Source organism: Bidens hawaiensis, unplaced genomic scaffold, assembly GCF_021521415.1.
Source record: "Bidens hawaiensis isolate Kalapana, Puna unplaced genomic scaffold, B.hawaiensis_p1.1 tig00001412_1, whole genome shotgun sequence".
Classification (NCBI taxonomy): Eukaryota; Viridiplantae; Streptophyta; class Magnoliopsida; order Asterales; family Asteraceae; genus Bidens; species Bidens hawaiensis.
The window spans coordinates 1,478,757-1,493,954 of NW_027491079.1; the positions used below are offsets into that span (position 1 = coordinate 1,478,757).

At 35.0% G+C, this 15,198-nt stretch overlaps 1 protein-coding gene across 1 annotated transcript; it reads left to right on the top strand.

The window, feature by feature from the left end:
- Positions 1-9,831: 9,831 nt before the first annotated feature.
- Positions 9,832-13,554, top strand: LOC143574336 (transcription initiation factor TFIID subunit 12-like). The gene is made up of 8 exons (XM_077058988.1): positions 9,832-10,269; positions 11,304-11,468; positions 11,647-12,174; positions 12,240-12,314; positions 12,747-12,825; positions 12,905-12,969; positions 13,058-13,093; positions 13,175-13,554. Exons 1-8 carry the CDS (start codon positions 9,832-9,834, stop codon positions 13,316-13,318), a joined length of 1,530 nt encoding a protein of 509 aa, XP_076915103.1. The 3' UTR covers positions 13,319-13,554.
- Positions 13,555-15,198: the final 1,644 nt, after the last annotated feature.

Below are 15,198 nucleotides of genomic sequence, written 5' to 3' on the forward strand. Positions count from 1 at the left end.
GTTGTTTTAACTTGTAATTTCATCACTCTTTCTTATGGCTTGGCATGCTACCAAATAAATAAGTGTATCTTGATTGTCACATGTCATTGTGGTTTATATAGATATATGCATATTACCAGAATAGTGGTAATCAATCTAAACATATTTGATCAATGCATAAAAAGAATATATGATAAGAGGTAACCAAATAGATGTAGCCCAAACAATCATCTGACTCTGGTTAAACTTTATGTCTAAATTTTCTAATGAATTAGCATATTAAGTAGGAAACTATATGGGTGTTCAACAAGTTGCGTTTGTTGGTTGGTTGGTCGAACACGACAAGAACCAAAAATATTAGCACGAACACTACACAAACCAAAAATCATGTCAGACATGTGAACCTGCACATGACAATGAACATTCGTTGGTTGACACGAGCATGGTCTATTTAACCCAAATGTTTTTATTTTTTTGGCATATTAATATTCTAAAAATATAAATTAAAAAAATACAAATGTATGTAAAAGTAAAACTATTACATTTTTAAATTTGTTGACATAAAAATACATTTAAAATTTTTACAGAGTAAACCGATGAAGATGGTCAATCCAAACCAAAGTAGTTTAGCTAAATATGTGCGCATGTTTGACCCATAACTGGCCCAACTAAACTCAATGTTTCAAATTTGGTGTTAGATTCACTTTATTTCTCATCTCGTTTTATAAAATCAAATGAAATAAGTTGGCCAAAAAACGTAAGTTGTAACTTCTTCATCGTTGTTTTAATGCAGCTTTTAATAAGCTTGTATGTTTTTGTTATTTTACATTATTATATACGTTTAATTGTTAACCCAAAAGCATATAGTTGGCAAAACATGTTAACACAACAGTTCTTCACATGCATGATGCAGCTAGACATGTTTGAGTTTGAGTTAAACGTGTCTGGGTCAGAAACATATCGACACGATAAAAAATTGTCTAAACCAGCTCAACCTATCTAGCTCATTTATAGCACAAATATGTTTTAACTAATCTTGTTAAATGGGCTAACATATCGACCAGACACGTTTGAGACTAGTTCTTCAAAATGGTGTGGATTCATTCTTTTATAAACAATTAAGTTCATCCTAACTAGTTTCCATCCCCTAACAGACTAACTTGGATTGCAATTTATAATAATTGTTGTTTTATTTATTTATTTTGATATGTTAGTTATGTCTTAATATTTATTGAAGGTGCTAATAGTACAGTATTAAATATTGCATTAAAAATGTCATGTTATTCATGTTATTAAATCTTCTATCTATATAAATTACTACCAAAAAATCTTATATGCCATTTTCTGATTGCTTCCCAGCATTCTCAAGCCATCAAATTACGTAATTTGTTATTTGATGTTTCTCATGCGTTTTACCAAAATCACAGGTATGGGTCTCACCAAACCCGTATAGTCCTTAAATGGGGAGTAACATTTCATTTATTTGTGAAACCCTTTCACAATCAAACAATAATTTCCGTGGATCATGGGTCTCGTCAAACCCAGATAGCCCTTAAACGGCAATGTATAGAATGAAAACCCATTTAAGTTGAAAAAACATGTGGAAATCCTATATAACTTCGTTTTTTTTACATATGTAATATATATTATTATATTTAATACAAAACATCAAAAAATAAAAAAATATATATTTGTTTTGCTATTTTTTTTAACTTTTAAACATATTTTTTATGAGAGAGAAAATGTAGCTTTGCTTTTACATTTTTTATTAACTTTAATTGTGGACCATAATATTCAAACTTTAATCAAAAACATGTTGAGAATGGGTTTCTAGAGTTTTCTCAACTCAAGTGGTTTTTATTTTATCCTAACTTGCCCTTAAACGAGTTATAACATCTCATTTATTTGTGAAATAACTCTTTAATCATCAAACAATAATTTTCACGGTTTATGGGTTTCATCAAACCCGGATAACCCTTAAAAGGATTATAGCATCCCAGTTATTTGTTTAACACTTTCATAATCAAACCCTAATTTAATTTATCTCCTTTATATACTCTTCGTCGCCGGTCTATCATCTCCATCACCGGTTAACTTTCGATTACCACCCACCATTGTCAACTTCCCCTCTCATACAACAACCACCATCGTCACCTACATCAACTGCCTCTTTTTCATAAGACAAATATTTGTGTTCATGTTTGTTCATTTAAAAAAATCAATATGTTTTTGTTTGTTTAGGTTCGTTCGTTAAAAATCTAAAAAAACCTACACATCTCAATTGAAAAGAGACAAAACTTTAAAGAATATAATGAACATAACAAACTAATATATGCATTAAATCAAAACAAAACTACGTTAAAAATTAAAACAAATCATTACAAAATATAAAATAGCAAAACGATTAAAAAAAAAAACTAAATAAACCCTCGTAGCACCGGAGACAACTTGTTACTTATATTTATATGTGTTAATCATGTCAAATCATATCATTCATATTATTGAATTGATTATATATGGTTGTGTTAAACCGAGAAAAGAACTGATAGCCAAAAACCAAACAACTGATGACACAAACATTAGTTGTTCTTCATTATGTTTTGGCAAACTGTTGCTCCAAAACATCTGACCTTACAAACTGTTGATATGAAAGAATTGAAGCCTCAACAACTGATCAAGCAAACTATAAAAGACCAAAACAACTGATGGCACAAACCTCAGTTGTTTCAGCAAAGATAAGTAGTTAACATAGGATTCCTTTTATAGACAGTTGTTTGTATTTTGTTCATCAGTAGTTTGTAACCGTTTTGTTAGATATCGCTTTCACCTTTAGCTTATCGGTTGTTTTACACATGTATACAATGAATAAGAGAGTCTCTTCTTCATTAACACTTTCACACATCATAACATTCACATGATAAGTCACACCTCCACCCAAGCCAGTTCCTTAGTCATCCTCATAAAAAGAGACTGTTGTAAGCACAGGGGAAACTCAACAAAGAGTTGAAAGGCTAATCAGCACTTCAACTCCAAGTCCATCTCCCAGGGGATCTTCTACTTCACCTCCACTAGACCACCATATAATTAACACTAAAGATTTAGCTCAAGTAATTACCAAAGTGTCTCACATCTCTAAACGTAGTCCTTTCTTTACCACATCACCTAAAAGGCAAACCCCAACCCAAACTGCTGATGTTGAGAGAGGCATTATTAACCCATAGTTAGAGGCAATGTTGTAAAACTCGCTAGGCGGTCCCTAGGCGGCTGACCCCCTTGGAAGGAGTACTCGGGGAGTACTCGGCTTGTACTTGGACAAGATAAAAATAACATAAAATAATTATTGGATATTATATATATATGTTAAGACAAGCATAATTCACGTCAAAATAAACATAATTCATATAAAAAAACATAATTCAAAAATTTCATGTTTTGTTGTTATTTTTAGCATTTTACTAAGAAATAAAAAAAATAAAAATTTGGTGGCCGAGTTGACCTTGGAGGCCGAGTAATCCCGAGTACAGGCCAAGTAATCCCGAGTACTCCGACTTTTGATCGAGTTGGACCTTGGCGAGTAATGGTGGCCGAGTTGGGAAAAGGCGGCAAGGTTGATGTCGGCGATTCCAAGGCCTTGGAATCCGACTTTTACAACACTAGTTAGAGGAGGCTAATACCCCTATCACTATAAGTGATTTGGATATGGGATTAGGAGCAACTACTACAACTGGTGAAACAACTGTATCACAGTTGGACAATAGTTTAGGCGCTAAGACTTCTATCTCGGCAACAACTGATGATAATCAACACCAGTTGGAAGTCCCCAGTACCAAGAAAAAGGGCATCTGAACAATCCCATGATGCAAATCCTGCTTTTGTTTCAGATAAAACTAATGATGTAGGTAAAACTACTGATAGCAGGGCTGCAGATGAGACTTTAAGTTAGTTGATGCAAAAATCATTCAAGAAATTGATGGATCAAATCAAAAGTTTGAGCTCTGAGGTCTTGTAGCTCAAGAAGCTCATCACCAACACGACTCAAACTCAAGTCCAACAACCCTAAGATCACACCCAATTGTTGGCCTCCATCCGGAGTGAATTTCAAATTTGCATCCATCAATTTGTCACTACAAAGCCACCAGCCACTCAAAGCTCCAGCATACTAGAGGCTATAACCACCTCTATACCAGAGTATGCTGGGTCAAATCCTTGATCACCACACAATTCCAAATTCTCCAAACGAAGGTCACACATACACTACCATGCTCAGAACTTTCTTAAATACTCTTGCAAGTGAGGTAAGGAAACATATGGTTGACCAAAGAAATCAACTAGCATAACTTTCAGGGATTGCCCATCCTACTCCTTAGTTCAAAGAGCAAGCTGATGCTACTACTGATACCAAAAATGGGGAGAGCATTCTTGATGCCTCAAGAAGAGCAGCTGAAAAGAAACCAGGTGAATTAGCCAACAAAGCTGTTGAAGAGGCTGCTAAGTTGAAAGAAATACTAAGAAAGGAAAGAGAGGCTAAAGAGAAAGCTTTAGTCAAACAACTGAGGGAAAGCCTGACGAAGCAGGCTCATCAAGGCCAAAAATACTAAAGTCATCTCAAGGAGGTAGAAAGGGTGGAAAGACTAAACAAAGACCAGTAGTTTCCCAAACTACAGATGAATCTAAAGAGATACGAGTAGTTCACCAAACTACTGATGGCCAAACGGCTATTTCCCTAACTGTAACACCTCGGCTAAAGCGGAATACGCTCGGGTGTGACGTACAGATCACTCATAAACTCGTAACGCTATTGAAGCGACAATAGTTATATTTATTTCATTTCAATACATCACAAATACACAATCAGAGAATAATACAATAAACTTTGAATTTCGTTTCTAGTAACCTAATGATCCAATTACTCTAGCCTTCAATCCTTAAACTTCAACCTGTAGCACGTTTAAAATAATATATTTTGTCTACAATAATGTTGGTGAGAATTCATAAAGTTTTGCATATATATAATACGAAAAGAGTAAAAATTCACAAGTCAAGATGTATCGTCTCAATCATAAAGCAAAAGAAAAGTAACTACATGATATTCCCGTTCGCTTTACATAAGTCAAATCTACTAAGGAACCCTCGTTCACCGAGCTACTTGGAGTATAGAATAATGAAAATGATACCGCCATTTAAAAATGGACGGCGCCAGGTACGTCCCGTCGGACCCTCTCACTATGAGTATGTGTATGATACCACCATTAACAAATGGACGGCACAGGTACGTCCCGTCGGACCCTCCCACTATGAGTATGTGTATGATACCGCCATTAACAAATGGACGGCGCAGGTACGTCCCGTCGGACCCTCCCACTATGAGTATGAGTCTCCACCAACAAAAACAGTAAACAACTAGCACATAATCACATAGTTCACAAGCAATATGGTACAAAACAAATACATACAAGACACGCATGTGAATTTCAGTTTGACACAAGAAAACCAAGTTTGGACGTGCTACACCCTAAAACGTTAAAAGATGAAAAAAGGGGGTTATGAAAACTCACCTTAGAGTTTGAGGATACTTGGACGAAAAACCGAAAGTGAGTATAAAGAATGCTGAAACGGTCAAACGTCACAAGCTATAAAGGAAATATAAAAGGAATCAAGACTAGCTATCGGGATTAAGTAGTTTGATTTTTAGAGTTTAAACGTTAATTTAATATATATATATTATTTAATGTTATTTTAAGTTTTGACGGTAATCTTAACGATTTGATTTATTTTAATAACAATTTATTATTAACAAGATACTTTAATATTTGGAGAATACGAATTTCATCGGTCAAGTCTATCTAGAAAACGTTGACGATAGAGTATTATAAAGATTAACGAGTGGCAAATATAATATTATATTAACGGGTTCTTACGAAATATTACGAATACGAAGAAGAAGAAGTTGGGTTTTTTTTTAACGTAATTTGGGAAAATTAATTTGTAATGATTTTATTTAACTAAAATTTATTTTATTTTATTTATTTATTTTTAATAATTTAAAGAAAATACATTTATTAAATTTATTATTATTTTTAACTATTTTTATATACTTTAAACTGATTAATTTAATAAGAATTTTGCTTTAAAAAAAAAGGAAAAAAAGGATGCTTGGACCCGGGTCTGATGGTTGATACACCATGGTTCTAACCACCAGGCCACTGATTACTTTTATGATATAATCAGAAACAAAATATATAAATATACTTAATAACTTCATCTTCTACCCTAAACCCTAACGAATTCAATTGGTTAAACCAGTTCATGTTTGTTCAAATCACGTTAGGGGTTTTGTTTGTTAGCTCAAAACCATTCAAGTGCATGTATTAATTACCTCGAATGGTGCCAAAAAGGTGACGAACGACGAGGTGGCCGGAAACAAACTTTGACGAGTTAAATCGTGATATAGAGCGTGTATTAAGATGATATGAAGTTGTGAACGAGTTTAGACGAGTTTTAGGATGCTATTTATACTAAAAAAAATGCAACGTACATCGTTAATTCGTGTTAATTAGATTGGCCGAAAATCCAGCGCGTTTAACGGATATTATGAACGGTTATGGTCGTTTATAACTCAATTAATTAGTTATATTACGTTTGTTATAAGTGCCAAATTACGTTAGGATGAATTTACGGGTCAAACGAGATTTTAAAAATTGGTTTTACCAACTTCCGGCGCTGATTCCGACGGCCGGAATCGGTTAATGTAAAACGGGCTGAGTGGGATAGGGGGGCTGGGTAGATTTTGAAAAATTAATATTATTTTAGGCCATATACGATTTTAGTCCCTCAAGTTTCTTAATTCTATTAAAACTATATTAATGTTTATATTTACATTTTAAACTTTAGAGTTATAAAATTTGTTAAAAATATATGTGATTATATTCGTGTTAATTTCGAATAGTTGAAGGGTCATTTAGCTAGAAACTTTAAATCTTTGAATTTTGTAAAATGAATAAACGAATATAAAAACGAACGATCGATAAACATGAATCCTCGAGAATATTATTAATGTAAAAATATATTTATATATATTTTTATAAACAAAACCGAAAATTCAAAACGGGTTGGGTTTCGGGTTTGAAAAGTAACAAATGTTACACTAACTACTCAAGACCAGCAGTTTCACAAACTGCTGATGTTGTTGCTGTACAACAAACTACTGGTGCTCCACAAAAACCAATAGTAGTTTCAGAGACTATTGATGCACCCAAGGTACCACAAGAACTAGCTACTATTCCAAAGATAGCTAAAACCTTGAAGTCAAAGCCTAGTCAACAAAAGGTTCCTGATAGTAGTTCCAAGAGAAGAAGGTTGATTTTACCTAATGGAGATGATTCACCACCATCTCCTCATACCAAAAAGTTCAAGCCGAAGGATGTGAAGACTTAATTACTCATCAAGAGCAAGAGGAAGCACGAACTTTGGCAGAAGCAGCAAAAATTATGTTTGATGAAGAATCATCAAGATTATATCAACAAGAGCTTTTTAAGACAAGAGACTTAGAGCAGCAGGCCTATGAAAGAAGCCTAGTTGCATCTGAAAGACCAATAGCTAACAAGCAGCTATTGATGAAAGCAAAGAAGGTTGTTATTATGTGGCTGAAAGAGCATGCAAAGTACAAGGCTTCTCTCCAAAAGTTCAGAGGGTGGACCTATGAAGAACTTCAATCTGAATGAGGCAGAATAGAGAGATTCACTAAACAAGACCTTGATCAGGATCATCCTGAACCTGATTAGGATGTAGTAAAAGATAAGATCTCTGAAGAAAAGGAAGGAGAGATCTTAAAAATGAAAATGGAATCAGTTTAGGCTAGCTTTCATTCAAGAAAAGAGACTGTCAGATGGGGGATTGATAAGCTAAGGGTTGCTTATAGGTTTCTTGTACAAGAAAGAAAGAAGAATCCAAGCAAATTCCCATAGCCAAAAGCCTTATCCGAGATCATACTCCCTAAAAGGCATAAGAAAAGTCCAAATTGATGATTAAATCCCTGTTTCAGCACTAGAAGGGATCAAAGCAAGGAAGTTGGCTCTACTGACAGAGAAGGCAGTTGAATGAGAAGAACTTCAAGCTATCAGGATCACCATAGGGATGCGAATGTTGGTTTTGAATTTGATATGCAATTGATGCATTCTTCATCTTTCTTATCAGCATTGGCTGTTGCTCCAACTGAAAGACAAAGCCAGTCATATTTTAAAGTCATTAAATGGAGTAAACTTAAAAATAGCTCCTATATGACTTTGGATTTTGATTATGATTTATCAAAAAGGGTAGAGCTTCAGGATGTACCAATGTTGGATGAGAGCTTGCTAAAGATTTTGATAGACCTTCCACTGTAGATGGAAGATGATGATAGTCTTGGAGCTGAGTTTGTAAAATTCATCAAAGATTCAGCCAAGAGAAGACTATCTAAGTAATACAATGAAGAAAAGAATAAATGTTTTTGGCATCATCAGTTCATGAGACATTATTGGACCTAGCAAAGAACTGATGGTCAAAAACCAAACAACTGATGTCACAAACATCAGTTGTTCTTCATTATGTTTTGGCAAACTGCTGCTCCAAAACATTTGACCTCACAAACTGTTGATATGAAAGAACTGAAGCCTCAACAACTGATCAAGAAAACTATAGAAGATCCAAACAACTAAAGACTAACAATTGATGACACAAACAACAGTTTTTTCAGCAAAGATCAGTAGTTAGCATAAGATTCCTTTTATATACAGTTGTTTGTATTTTGTTCATCAGCAGTTTGTAACTGTTTTGTTAGATGTCGCTTTCACCTTTAGCTTATCGGTTGTTTTACACATGTATATAATGAAGAAGAGAGTCTCTTCTTTACTAGCACTTTCACACATCACAACATTCACCTGATAAGTGTACTCTGTACCAGAAAATCAGTGAATGAATGGTGAACTAAGGTTGAGAGGGAGCAATAGATTGTAATCTTTCGATTATGATTAATACAAAGTTGCTCTTCCATATAAAACCTGTTATTAGCTTTATGATTCCCGTTGTTTAATTTGTTTTGCTAAATATTAATTGAATTATAGTTCAAATATGAATTCAATTAGAGAATTAAAATTCATACAAAGAATTAGATCAGTTGTTTACTGCTTTATTAGTTGTGACTGTGTTCATTAGCTTAGATTGAGATCTAGAATCCTAACAGGTTGTATAATTATCAAGTAACCCTCTTCAAACATGTTTGTGTTCAAGTTTTGAGTAAATGATACATTCAATTATATGTGTTGATGTTGGAACGAAAGCATCACTCAAATGGCTTATGACATTTTAGCTAATCAAAGACCGATAAACTGAACTATAGGTTCCAAAAACGATGTTTTTTAATTTAATATTCAATCAAATCTTCCAAATACAAAAAAAAAACATCTAAACCAGAAAACATAAGTCTCCCAGGTTTGATCCTACGTACTAGGAATTCAAAGACTTCAAAATTCAAAGTAGATATAAAGATAATCATAAAATTAAAGATATAATTTAGAAAATTAAATAAAAGGTAAGTCTTCAATGCTCCCGCATCTTGTTTTGTGTTTTGGTTGAGCATACTACTAACATCCAAGACCCGACTAATATACCTAGTAGCATTAGCCCATGTAAATAGTTCTCTATTTACTTAGAGCTTTGCTTCAAAAATATACTAACTTTTGACTTCTTTAAGTATTTAAATTGGTTGAAAAAATGTGTTATTATAAAAATATTAAAATAAAAGTAACTGGTAAAATCTTTTTACAGCATAAACAAACCCGAATCAAAAAAATCAAAAACACCACCAGCCTCACCACAATGGAGCAACCCCCACCCACATCTTCCGAACCACCAACCACCACAACTCCACCTCCCACCACCCCCTCACCCTCACCCGAACCACCACCAACCACCACCTCACCCTCACCCTCACCCTCACTCTCTCTCCCACCACAACCCCAAAACCCTAAACACCCAACATCCCAACTACTACCATTACCACCACAACCCTTAAACCCACTCTCCAGAACCCCATTCAACCGCCCATACCCTCCATTCTCCCACTTCAATTCCATGACCAATCACTCCACCGCCTCCTCCTCTTCAATTTCACCCGCCCAGAGAGGCGGAATGGCCCTCGGTCCCCAGCCGCCCACCTCGTTTTCGTCGTTGACCCCGCCTTCGTTCGGGTCGCAGTTCGGGCGCGGTGGGAATGCTAATCCGCCTGATTCTGTACCCAGTACCACCACTCCTCAGGTTTCCCCTAATTATTTGCTTTTTCGATTAGTATCAAATTAGGGGTGTGCACGGTTCGGTTCGGTTATTAGTTAGGTTTACGGCTGTAAATGAACCAAATATTCAGTGTGTGAATCATTCGGTGGGAATTTTGTTTATTTATGTTCGTTTAATAAATGAACTAACATGAACAAGAAATTTCGTTCGATTAGTTAGACGAACGGATATTAACACAGGCCGGTTTTGCTCGTGAACGCTCGGTAATGTATTCATGAACGTTCGTCCGCCAATTTTATTTGTGTTTGTTTGTGTTCGCGAACACGTTCATTTTCTTAATGAACGAACACGGACATAAAATCTTGTACGGTAAGTGTTCATGAACACATTATCTCCTCAATGAACGAACATGAACAAGGCCTTGTTCGTGTTCGTTCAGTTTGATTGCAGCCCTAGTTAGGTTTATTCGGATACTTTGTTTTGGTTTGGTTCGTTTGAAAACTAAATGGAGGTATAAAACATGAAATACATACAATGAAGGTTTAAAAGCTCGAAATATATGAAAATATGAGTTGCTTGGTTCGTTCAACCAAGGGTTCAAAAAAATCGATAACTGATTTTCCGTTAATTCGATTTTAGGTTAATTTTGTTCGGCTTTGTCAGTTTTTGGTTCGATATTAGTTACTGGTTCGGTTTATTCACTTGTTTGTTGGTTTTTGGTTTGGTTGATTTCAGTTAATAACTAGACTTGGGCTAAAATTTTTGCTTAGAAGTGCATGCAACGGAGGTATAAAACCTAGAATTATATGAATATGTGAATGGTTCAGTTCGGTTATATTCGGTTAACCAAGGGTACAAAAAAACCAATAACAGATTTTCAGTTACCTTGGGTTTTGGCTATTCGATTGCCCGTCAGTTTCGGTTCGATTTTGTTGATTTTTGGTTTGGTTTAATGTACGGCTCGGTTATTGCTCACCCTTACCTGGTATTGATACTTGTGTTAGTGATTACTTATGCTCACAGTGTAAATTTGTTGATTTTATATTTCAATTGTATAGGTGAGGCCATCTATATCTGGAATGCAGGGTGTAGGAATGATGGGGTCTCTTGGTTCCGGTTCTTCTTTGAGGCCAACCGGAGTCCCTGCGCCACATCCACAGAGACCTATGCCACCTTCTCTTAGACCACAAACAAGTGCTAATAATCAATCACCAACCACACAAGTCAGTGCCTTCGAGTTTCGTCTCATAATTTCATATTAAATATCATAACTATGAGTTTTGTATCATAATTTCATATTATAAATATATTAACTATGAGTTTTGTATCATAATTTCATATTAAATATATTCATGATAAGTAGGATTTAAATGTGGTTTTTCATGTGACAAAAATATATAGAATTTTCAAGATCACAGCCATTTAAGACACCCGCCAGTAGGATCATCAGTGTCACCGACACCTAACAACACACCACAAAACACACAGTCTCATAACCAGCCATGGTTATCATCTGGAACACAAGGGAAACCACCTCTCCCACCTGCATCATTTAGACCCCAAATGAACCCTCAAACATTGCAGCAGAGGTCCCACTTACCACCTCAGCAACAAACCGCCATGTCAGCATCTACACAACAGCCTCAAACATCTTCATCTTTGCAGTCGCAACCGTCTTCATTGTCACAGCAGCCACAAGATCAGCATTACTCGTTACCACCATCAAGGGTCCCACAAACTCTGGCCCATCAGCAACAGATGGCTAGGAACCGTGGGTTGGGCAACCAAAGACCGTTTGCTCCTGGTATCGGTCAATCTAGTCCGGTCGCACCACCACCTGCGTTTAACAAGCCGCCACCTGCTGTGGAGCCCACCGAGCCTTGTACCAGGATTATAAGCAAAAGAAGCATCCAAGAGATAGTTTCTCAGGTAACCGTTTTCTTGTGTTGACTTCAAAGCTGTTGATCATTTATTTGACTGGTTGTTACAAACAGATTGATCCAGCTGAACGGTTAGATCCTGAAGTGGAAGACATTCTTGTTGATATTGCTGATGATTTCGTTGAATCTGTGAGTTCAATTTGTCTTACATGTAGAGAAAAGATTAAACATCTGCAATTTATTTTATTACTTTAGAATTAATTGCATGGATAGCCTCTATGGATGATTTTGGTTTTCGTTTTGAAAATTACACCTTTAATCCTTTAGTCTGCGAATTGTGACAAAAAAGGGTTTCTAAAATGGATGGAGGTTATTTAGTTTGTTAAATTTGAACAAATGACAAAAATACCCCTATCTTTAGGGGTATTTTGGTCAGCTTACAACCACGTAACAGTCAAACTTAACCTCCATCTATATTAGGGGCCATCTTTGTTACAAATCTGCAAACTAATGAACTGAAGGTGTATTTTTTCAGAACAAAAACCAAAATCAGTGCACATCACAGGGACTATCCGTGCAATTAGTTTATTGTAACTAAAATTTCAATATTGTTTCTTCAAGGTTACAACGTTTGCGTGTTCTTTAGCCAAGCATCGTAAGTCAAATACACTGGAGTCAAAGGACATTCTTCTTCACCTGGGTTAGAATTATTTCAGAACTTAATCAAATATTCTAGTTTTTTTTTTCCATTTAGATATGTGATATTGACAATAATTCAGAAAAAAACTGGAACATGAGTCTTCCTGGGTTCAGTGGTGATGAAATTAAGTGCTACAAGAAACCGGTAAGGCTGTTTATATATCTGCATTTCTATTTTAATCTAAAAGGACTTTTCATTAACTTTTAAGTTTGACATTGATATTTGGTTTCAGTTTGGAAATGATGCTCACCGAGAGCGTTTGGCTGCGGTATGCACTTTTTATGTGACTTTTATTGTTTCTTAATCATAACTAAAACTAACACATTAGTTGGTTGTAAAATAATTGTAGATAAAGAAGTCAATTACTGCTGCTGAAACGCCAAATGTAAAGAGTTCGGGTGGACAAACTGGTGGTGGGGCTAAAGGTCATCCAGCAAAGGCGCCCGGTCTTGTAATTGGCTCCCCAAACCCAAAGGTTCGAGAAACCGCTTAAGTTTAGTGTTGTAGAGTTGATGAAAAGTTAGTGCATGCCTGCTGTTTATTTTTGGCTTATGCTTTTGAAGATTATATAAGTTTTGAATTATAGGATCTATCTTGGTTTAGCTTCGGTTGTATTTTAAGTAGATAGGGATTTCAGCTGGCGTATGAGTATTTGATTATGGTGATATTAAACACCCAAAAGAGCGGCTGTTTTACGGATGCTGAAAATATATGTTTTTAAAGTAGTTTCGCCCCTCGTCTTTCTGACCATCAATATCTTTGTATATAAGTTGTCAAAAGGCTCTCTATGTAAGATCTGGAGTTAATATCTTGTCAGCTGTATAAACCTGAAAATATTTAACCCGGTTTGTATGCAACCACCAAAACCGGTCAGTCCATAATTAAACTGCCATGACCTATCAAACTGAATCGACGCTATGGCCGGTCCTGGTTCGCACCAGCTAAGAACACAAAGCTGTCAGAAAAACAGACTTGAGTATCCTCTTTCTTCTCATGAATGCTGTAAAAAAAAGAAAGACAAAAAAGTGATTTGTACGTCAACGTGGATTACTTTAATTCATATTAAAGGTTGGTTTTAACCTTTTGTCATTTCTAGTTCTGGGTCGCAATCTCCTATGCTTCTAGATTTTTTTTGAACTACCATTTAGATTAGCGGCTGACTAATTCACCAAATAATCTGTATTTCACATTCAGGAGGAAACCCATCATAGGTGAAAAAACTGCTTAGCCCAACCTTGAATTCATCTATTTTTTTGTCACAGGTAGGACTTGAACCTAAGACCTCCCTTTTTTGAACCGGAGTGTTTGGGTCTCTCACATCAACTATTTGGGCTAGGGATCACCGAATCACTGACAAAATCACTGTTATGTTTCTAAAATGTTGATGTTTTCTGGATAAGTATAGAATGTCATACCATTTATTTCAAATGACTAGTGGTCGAGACTCTAAAATTGTCCAACCTTGCTAAAGTGACCATCTAATCGCAACGCGGTATGCAATATCTAACATTTTTAATCTCGAGTTCGAAGGAATTTAAGTGAATTTGGTGTTTCGTATTTATCAATCCATTTATATAAAAAGTTAGACATTCAATATTTTATATCTTAATAATAATAATAATAGTAGTAGTAATAATAATAATACGAGTTTTTATATGGATAATTGGCAAGTAAAGTGTTTAGTTTAGTTTAGTTTTTATAAAAAAATTAAGTTGCTAGATTTATATATTATAAAAGTTTACATACATAAAACTACTTTTAGAAATATTAAAATCACAAATTCCATAAATATAGTACTATTTAGTCATGTTTATTCATCTTCTTCTCAATTTTATGAATCATAACCAAAAGTTTTGTTCAGAAAAGACCATGTAACCAACACCAAATGTCATTTTGTCTTATACTAAAAAAAAATACCTTCTTTATGTTTTGATTAGTTGATATATATCCATAGTAACACTAAGAAGACACAAAGGAAGCAAAACCAATATGACACACTAAAAGAAACATTAAATAGAAAGTATCATAATCATTTGTTAGGATTATTTGACTCAATCAACATTTGACTTTTTGTATTATTTTGCAGTTGACCTACACCACCAAGAACTGAAAGGAGTCACTCAACCATTCGATTAAAGCAGTTAAACCAACCTTTGAGCTCAATTAATACTTGCATTGCATCCTCTATTTTTTTCGTCTCTTTTTTTAACAAAAATTGACATTTATCTACCCCATTGAAAACAACCACTTCAACTTCCATCCCTTTGTTTTTCCATCACAACAACTCCAACAACCAAACCCTCCTCCTAATCAACCTAAAATCCCTACCTATAAAACCCCCTAAAACCCGAAAACATATTATCATCAATCATC

Bases quoted from the DNA above. Each gene is read 5' to 3' on its own strand.
- LOC143574336 (XM_077058988.1), top strand. From the start codon at position 9,832: ATGGAGCAACCCCCACCCACATCTTCCGAACCACCAACCACCACAACT. The intron at 12,175-12,239 runs GTAACCGTTTTC...TGTTACAAACAG, and splicing joins TCCAAGAGATAGTTTCTCAG to ATTGATCCAGCTGAACGGTT. The intron at 12,826-12,904 runs GTTAGAATTATT...ACAATAATTCAG, and splicing joins GGACATTCTTCTTCACCTGG to AAAAAAACTGGAACATGAGT.